Below are 9,178 nucleotides of genomic sequence, written 5' to 3' on the forward strand. Positions count from 1 at the left end.
AAATACATTAACTTAAAAAAAAAAATCTTCTTTGTATAAGATTGTGTTCATGTAAACTGAGATGCGTAAGAATTTGAAGATGCAAGATAATGTTTTATTGTTATTTCTTTCAAACGGTTTTTAAGTTTTCATTTACATGATCAATATGAATCAAATGAAATCAAACATTATTCTATATAATTTTAACTGTATATAATTTAATTCACTGTATTGTCTTCATTGAGAAGGTATTTTATGGCTCCAGGAGGACTTTAATCCAGGTGAGATGATGTTAATTGTTGCAGACCCCAGACCTATACCATCAGATTCTAGTCTTTGTACTGATTTAATAAGATTTGCCTATAAAAAAAAAAAGTTTTTTATTTTGTTACAACTTTTAAATGTATTATTAAGTCTATTCCAAAGGGATATCCCACAAACTGTTTACTGGAATGTCCTCCTGTTTGTCGCGCCCCACCTGTCATACCTCTATCCACCACCGGGGGGAGTGGCACCACACTCTTTGAGAAGCAATATAAACTAATGTGTGTGGTCTGTATTTTCACGTGGGCTTTCCCTGTGTACAGTACACACAGCAAACAGAGGACGCAGTGTTTGATTTAATACTTTGTGATGCATGTTTACAGCTTTACCCGCATGTGAGCGCTTCAGCGCTGTGTGTTTGTGCACACTATCTGCTGTTCATGTACCCTGTACTTATTGGGAAAAGAAGCTCCGCCCCCACATGGCGAGGCTTCGTCGTGTGTTTTATTTAGAAACAAACAAATACGTGGATTCTCCTGCTCGGCCTCATTTGATACCAATGGACTCTGTGTGTGTGTGTGTGTGTGTGTGTGTGTGTGTGTGTGTGTGTGTGTGTGTGTGTGTGTGTGTGTGTGTGAGATGGGAGCTCCCTCTTGTGGCCTCTTGCTGTAACTGTAGGGTGTTTTTTTTCAGGGTACCAGGAGACATTGATGAAGTGAACGCTCTGAAGCTTCAGGTGGACCAGTGGAGGATCCCAGAGAACCTCTCTGACCCCAACGTTCCTGGTGAGGATTCTCTGATTATTAGATTATTACTCACTGGCTGTCGTTATCAATAATATCCTTTGATTAGAGGACCAGCAACCTGTTGTTATCATGTATGCTCCTTTTTCTTTTTTTTAATTCTTCTTCTTCTGAGGAAATTGCGCAAACAATCACCAAATTTTGCACAGACCAATCGTCCTAAAGATGGCGCTACAGCAAGCATCTAAAGTTCAACATTTTGTAAATTCACAACAAATCAACCTCATGTGCTACAGAGTAGCAACTTTCACCAAAATTGTGCCTAAATACTGAAGAAACGTTTGCATATTTAAACCTGTTGCACATTACGAAGTCCAACACTAAAATATAATAAATCTCCTCACACAATTTTTATCTCTTTTGACAGCAAACTTTCACAAACGATCCATACAGACTTTTGATTGATCAAAAATTTCACCTAAAGTGCCTCAAAATGACTAAAACAATGTTAACAATAACGTTTACAGTCGTTTTGAAGCACTTTAGGCTCAATGTTGACTATATATATAAATATAAATTTAAATTGCAATGATTATAATATATATTATAGTTATACATTTGACTATAAACGGTATTGTAAACATATAATTGTCAATTCCTGCTAAATAAATGTTTAATGTATGTTTAAAAAATGACACAATTTTGGAGTGATTGTACATAACGTTTGGAAAATATCAGAATTTCATACTCAAAAAAATAAATTTTGAACATTTTGTATTTTGCTCTCAATTTTTAGTCAATGCAAAATGTTATTTTTGAACATTGTTTTTTCACTGATGGAGCCAATAAATCATTGATCCTCAGGGATGGGTTTGAGGAAAAAAATGTAAAAACATATATGACCAATAAAGGCAAAAGCCCCAATTTCATCTTTTAATCTTAATCGTAAAAACTAATCACTAACATGCTTTCTAGATGGAATTTGTGTATTTTTGTCTTAATATCTGAATTTTATACATTTGTTTGAAATCTGCCTTTAAACACTAACAGCTGCTGTCTTGTTTTGCCTAGAGTTGCCTGGCCCCGCCCATTAATTGTATTGCTAGTAGTGTTAGTATGATGTTTAATGAAGATGTCCTATATCTGTGTGTGTGTCAGCGTCTCTGATGAAGCTGTGGTACCGTGAGCTGGAGGAACCTCTCATCCCCATGAACTTCTATAAACAATGTGTGACTAACTGTGACGACCCAGTGGCTGCTATCGCTGTAGTTCAGTCACTGCCTGAGCTCAGCCGCCTCGTCCTCTGCTACTTCATCCACTTCCTCCAGGTAAACTTTAGGATGACACACAGAACGAGTAGAAAACCATCCAGTGCTGCTAAAACTATGTATAGAACGACTGAATACAAGAGCAACAGTTCCTAGCATAATTTAGTAGTACACAGAAATAAATCCATTTTAGACTGATAATTACATTCTCTTTATAAATGCTCAAAGGTTTCTTGTGTACACAAAGAGTTCACATTAAGTGATACATGAATGAAGCTAAATCCTGGTTTTTCCCAAAGTTCCAACTAAAATCTATGATTATTTCATTTTTTCAGGAGAAATTCAAACCAGGAAATCCTGTGATTTTTCCTGAGTGCATATGTAGAGTTGATTTAATGCAGGGGTTCCCAATCCTGGTCCTCAGGGGCCACTATCCAGCATGTTTTAGATGTTTCCCTCTTCCAGCACACCTGATTCAAATGATGAACTCATCATCAAGCTCTGCAGAAGCCTGATAACGATCCTAGTCATTTCAATCAGGTGTGTTGGAAGAGGGAAACATCTAAAACATGCTGGATAGTGGCTCTTGAGGACCAGGATTGGGGACCCCTGATTTAATGCTACGACTACAGGTGTTTGCATCACTTCCACTAGTTCCCCAATATTCCAAACATTTAATTTTGCAGTTTATTTAAAGCTGTAGGCCTCACAGATCAATAAATAAAAGATCATTTGCTCTGGAAAAAAGAGGTAAAATGTTAAAATTGTTGCTTAAATGTTTGTTCTGATCTCCACTGTAAACACTCTCTTATTGACATTGTCATAAAAGTTTGGTGCAGTGCATTGTGGGATGTGTGGAGTCCTGTAGAAGTGTTTTTACTTCATTCTTACTGTGATTTCTTGTGTTTACGACCAAAAACTTTGCCAAAGTGACTTTCACATTTCTGGTGTTTTCACTAAAAGTTGTGGTAAAACAATGGTAGATGTTTATTTACATGGAAAGATCCAAATCCGGATGAAATTGAATGAAAGTGAAATCCTGGGGGAATACCGGGAACAAACTGGAACAAAAATGTAGTGAAACCAATCTCTGTCTTCCTTGTTTGGCAAAAAACACAAGTAGTAAGAATGAAGTAGAAACACTTCTATAACCTGTAAACGGCAGTGGTTCCCAAACTTTTTCTGCTGCGCCCCCCTTTGAAGAATGGAAATCGCTCAGGCCCAAAAGAAGTGGCAGAAATGGGATTTATGTCGCAAAGATGCATTAAAAAGAGCAAAAAATGAGTTAAAATATGGCAAGTTTGGTGTAGATGCAAAAAAGGGTAAAAATAAGCAAAATATATTAAAACATTCCTCGTGTCTTGAAGGCATCTGACGACCCCCTCCCACTGTCTCTGACCCCAAGGTTGAGAACTCCTGATGAAGTTTGTTATAGTTGTAGAAAAAGGGTAAAATGAGCAAAAATGGGCTCAAATTGTTAAAAAAAATTAATATTATTAGTTTCTTGAAGGCATCTGGCGACCACCTTCCAGTGTCTCGCGACCCCAAATGGGGTCCTGACCCTAAGGTTGAGAAGCTCTGGTCAGAGGATTGAAATGTTGTTTCTCTCAACCCTCAGTGCTTACGATACAACATTTAAGACAATCTAAAAATTAATTAAAAAATAAAACAAGATAAATTAAATTAAACTAAAAGCAAATAGTATAAATTAGGGGTGGGCGATGATATGGGAAAAATATCATATCACGATTTTTTCTTTGTGAAATCATGATCAGGATATTATCACGATTTTTTTCCTTCAAATCATTTAGACTATTTTAAAGTTATTTACCAATAAAACAAACCAAATCACCTTCTTAAAATTCTCGCCCTAAATGGAAAAAAGGAATAAAAGATCATTTAGGACAAGGTGATTATCTTTTTTTTTCTTTTTTTGTATGTAAACAATTCATCAAACTGGTTCCTAGTACAATTAACACCAAACAAAAAGGCTGACAAGTTATTTTAGTCACACAGTCTTTTTACTTTGTTTAAAGTGGTGTAGCTTTAGCATTAGCAACATTTCCTACATAACAAGGCAGCATATCAGTCTAGTGATTTCTATTTGTTATTGAGGTAACACACTCATATTAATAAAATTCTACTTTAAGCAGTGTTTGAACGCCTCATTTCGCACAGTTTAAACAATCATATCCTTTAAAAGATAAAACGTTACTGCTTTGGTTACATTAGGCCTGGATGATATGGACCAATATTCATATCTATATATTTTTCCTCAAAATGGCAATAGGTGATATAAACTCTATTTATTATTATTTTTCAATAGTTTTCCAAGAAAAACAATAATGGGTCAAAGTCAGTGGAGAAAAATGCCACAAAGACCCTTTTATTAATCACTAGCAGCACAATAACAACATTTTGTCACTTTTGACTTTGTCCTTCATTGAGGCTGAAATGTGATTAAATTATGTAGTGTTGCTTTTTTCAGGGCAGCTCTGAGTTGTTGAAAGTAGTTTTTAAAGTAAATCACATTCAGGACACTGTCTCTTTAAGAATGTGTAAACAGCCCTGTTAGCTACAGCAGCAGATCTCTGCTACAGCGCAGCGACAGAGCGTTAGTTACAGAAGAGAAACACATGCAGTGTTTTCTCAAACATATTTCAGTGCTTCAACACTCAGAACTGATGGAGTTTAACAGACAGACATCTGCACTGAGCCTCTGACAGACAGCCGCTAACAGCACAGCTAACTCTGTGTCAGTGCACTGGGAGGAGGGGGAGAAGAGCGTACTTCTGCCCCGTTTAAGCGCTTAATTAATGTCTGTAATGCTGACGAGCAAATGGTGTGATTTGGCAGAGAAAAAACCTTTGCATGTTCTGTGTATGGACGACAGACACATGACGCAGACACGGCACAGCAAGGGTTAAAATGTGAACTACAGACGGTTCTACGATCTCCGTGATTTGGGAGATCGTCGTCATGTTGAAATCCTTAAAGATCTAATATCGTCATATCGCACACCCTAAGTATAAATATATTTGCAGAAATAGAATTTGAAACTGAAGTAAAGGAGAATATACATAAAGTAGAAAGGAACAGTAAACAATGCAGGACAATCAATGGAATGTGGACAAAGTATGTTTCTCTAATTCTCTCTCTCCCTCAGGTGTTTGCTCAACCATCCAACGTGGCCATAACCAAAATGGACGTGAATAACCTGGCTATGGTGATGGCCCCCAACTGTCTCCGCTGTCAGTCTGACGACCCGCGGATCATCTTTGAAAACACTCGGAAGGAGATGTCGTTCCTGAGGATGCTCATCGTCCACCTGGACACCAGCTTCGTGGAGGGCGTGGTTTAGAGCCTCTAAAACAGTTAAAACAGAGTGCATGATGGGAGCAGATCATCAGCACCAGTGAACACTTCTTTTTCAGCCACACTGGAAACTTTAAGCCCCTCCTACGTTAAAGAAGCAGGAAACGGCCTGAACTTTAGACCTGGATCTGCTCTCACATTGGCCGCTTTGGAGCAGCTAGCGCTAACGATTGTTTGCTGCATGTGTTTCTAACCCATTATTTAGTCGTGCAGCTTCATTAAACCACACACTGAGTCTGTCAGTGTTTGTTTAGGAGGCGTTCACACCACAGAAATCACTCAGCAGCAGTGTTGACACTGATCGCTGTGATTTCAGCCAAGTGTGTGTGTGTGGGAGTGTGCATGTGTGAAAAACAGCGTCCTTTTATCATGTACAGAAAAGTAAAAAAAAAATTAAGAAAAATGAAAAAACCTTATTTTAATGTGTTTTTAAGTTTGTTGTAAGATCTCGAGTTGTCGTCTTTTGTTTTTCGGGAGCAGATTTTTTTTTTCGAAAGCACAAACTGGAAATGTGCAAAAAAAAAAACAAAAACCTGATTTTGATTAATTTTAAAAAATAAGTTCCAAAAAAAAGGAAGTGCTTCATTTGTTCCCTATCCTGAAACACTGAGGCCTGTTTGAAGAAGCATTTATTTGGATCTTATTATTTTGGGAGTAGAAACACTTTGTTCTCATCTGTTTTTCTGGCTCAGGTCTTATAATAAAATAAAACTGGTGCTTGGTGTGATAATAACTATTGTTTCTCACTCACTCAAAGGCTTGTACTGTTCACCGCCCCGTGGGGAATGTAAATGGATGGAGTTTTTGTGCCTAATCTCAGGCTTTTGTTGATGTAAATACATTTTGTGTGTAAAGAAAGTAATAACTCTTTAAATATATGCTCATGCGCTGGGTTAATGGGTGAAATCCAGCTTTGTTTTTGACGAGCAAAACATTTTATATGATGATACTTGTTCAGTTGTCTGCTGTAACCGCTTGCCTTTGACCATAGGAACCATCCAAACCACTCTACTGTACATGTATGTGCGTGTATGTGTGTTTGTATCATTTCTTGTAATAATACAGAATGAACCAAGAAATTAAACATTTTATTTCAGTTGTGCACTGCCTTGTGTTTTAATGGTGGACATTACAGTAGAAAAGAAGTTTATTGTGTGTTTCATAGTATAAAGTTATCTTATAGCTATAAATCCTTGTCTTAACCAGAAATAAAATGGGTTTAAAGTGACCAAAAATGGTGGTGAAATGGTGGTGAAATGGGATTTTAAAAACCACAGTAAGTGGATAGAACTTGCAAATTAGAGTCGCTAAAAAACAGACAGAAAAAGTGGTTTAAAAAGGGTTCAAAGTGTCAATATTGGCATAAAAGTGGCAGAAGAGGGGGGTGGGGGTAGTGTAATTTAAAAAGTAGGAACAATTAGTTTAAACTGGCAAATAACGGGCTTGAAAAATGTGAATAAATTGGCAAAATTAAGCATGAAATATGGTGAAAAGAGGTTAAAAGTGACAATAATGACTCAACATATGTGACATTAGGTGGAAAAGTGGTGAAAAGTGTTTATAAGTGCTGAAAATGTCTTGAAAGTGGGAAAAAAAAAAGTGCAGAAAAAGCATTGCAATTTGATGGAGAAGTGGCAGAAATGGGAGTAAAGGAAAAGGAGGATAAATATGGCAAGAAAAAGTAATGAAAATATGCTCAAATATGGCAAGTTTGGTGTAGTTGCAGAAAAAGTGTAAAAATAAACAAAAATTTGCTCAAATTGTTCAAAAAATATTTTTAAGTTTCTTGAAGGAATCTGGCCACTCCCTCCCAGTGTCTTGCGACCCATGATAGGGTCCTGACCCAAGGCTGAGAACCACTGATGTAAGGAACCTACAATATCCGAGCAACAGTAACACTGCAACACTTTTTAATGTCAACTCAATCAGCTTCATGGTGTGTATATATATATACATACATACACAAGAATGGAAACCCATTCCAGTGAGTAAAAAACAACAAATAAACTAGGAAAAATAAAATGATAATGACATGTCTAGTGTACTGTAAAGATGCACTATACACATACATAATGTGATCCATTGAACAAACTACATTTAAAATCACTGTCCAGTACTACTTTTAACTCTACATATTTTTTTTAAATGCGTTTTTCTTATTTGAACAGGAAACAAAACAAAAATCCATATTCTTCAATGTCAACTTCTTATTTCCTGGTTTTAAAGTATTTTATTTTGAAATTATTGTTTTCTTCTTATGTGTGGACTCTGAACAAAATGTGTAAATATTAAAGACATTTATTCAATAGAAGACGTTACAAATGAGGTGATATTTACACTAAGGCCGGCCCTGTTTGTTGACGCATGCGCAGTGTGGCTCCACAGAGCCAGACGTAATTGTAACGCACATGGGAGATGAATGTGTTTGTTTCTCGTTTCATTTAATTCCACCTTTCTTCTACTATTGAATTATAAAGGATTTCGCAAACAAAAGCCAGTTGCTGTAATTTAATATAGTACAAGTAAAAGATGTAATAATAGCTTTTGTTTTTGGTACGTTAAAAAAAAAATAATTTACTATACATTTTACCCAACAGTGGAAAATAACTTATGTAGATTTTGCTTTATATTAAAAACCCTTTTTCGGGTGAGTGGCCCAATTTTTTATATCACATATTTCTGGTGACCCCAAAACATCTCTAGAATTATTATTATTATTATTATTATTATTATTATTATTATTATTATTATTATTGTTATTATTATATTAATAATAATAATAATAATAATAATAATAATAATAATAATAATAATAATAATAATAATAATTAATTAACTTTTATCATGTTTCTTATACAGGATTAGTTCACAAAGATGCACAAGATGTGCCAGCTCAGATATATTTTCTTTTTTCTTCTTTTTTTTTTTTTTATTACATTTTATTTAAACTAGAATGATATTTGAGAAGAAAAATAGGAAAAATTGAAAACTTATGTTTGAAATTGTATGTGTGGTAAATAATAACAATAAAATAATAATTAGTTATGATAATATTTAAAAACACATGTAATAAATATGTCATTTTAATCTGTATATTTTCATCAATTAATAGACATTTCAGGCGGTCACTTTTTTAATTCCAGGCGACCCCACAGGGGTCATGACTCCAAGGTTGAAAAACACTGATCTTGTGTAAAGTTGCACAATATTCACATATTTTTAAATTGTCATTTAATCTCCTTGCACATAATGTGATCCATTGTACGCAATACATTTCTAATCACCCTTTTTTTTTTAAATATTTTTTTTTTCTTATTTGAACAGGAAACAAAAAAGAAATCCATATTCTTCAATGTCAACTTCTTACTTCCTGATTTAAAAAAACATTTTATTTTGAAATTAATTTTATTTTTTTATTATGTGTGAACTCTGTGAACAAAATGTGTAAATATTTAGGACATGTGTTCAATAGAAGACGTTATGAATGATGTGATATTTAGTGACATAACATCAATGAGTGTTTGTGTCACTCAGGCTGGCCTTGTTTGT

The 9,178-nt window shown here is 35.1% G+C and overlaps 1 protein-coding gene across 3 annotated transcripts in view; it reads left to right on the forward strand.

Annotated features, from left to right (window-relative positions):
* arhgap46a (Rho GTPase activating protein 46a) overlaps positions 1–6,010 on the forward strand; it is a 76,051-nt gene extending 70,041 nt beyond the window's left edge. For all 3 annotated transcript variants that reach the window (XM_028446617.1, XM_028446618.1, XM_028446619.1), the window contains 3 exons: positions 937–1,028; positions 2,145–2,314; positions 5,421–6,010. In XM_028446617.1, the coding sequence (XP_028302418.1) occupies positions 937–1,028; positions 2,145–2,314; positions 5,421–5,615 (457 nt within the window). In that variant the 3' untranslated portion in view covers positions 5,616–6,010. The remainder of the gene's footprint in view (positions 1–936; positions 1,029–2,144; positions 2,315–5,420) is intronic.
* The last annotated feature ends 3,168 nt before the right edge of the window (positions 6,011–9,178 follow it).

The sequence above is a fragment of the Gouania willdenowi genome, chromosome 5 (genome assembly GCF_900634775.1).
Source record: "Gouania willdenowi chromosome 5, fGouWil2.1, whole genome shotgun sequence".
Taxonomy (NCBI): domain Eukaryota; kingdom Metazoa; phylum Chordata; class Actinopteri; order Blenniiformes; family Gobiesocidae; genus Gouania; species Gouania willdenowi.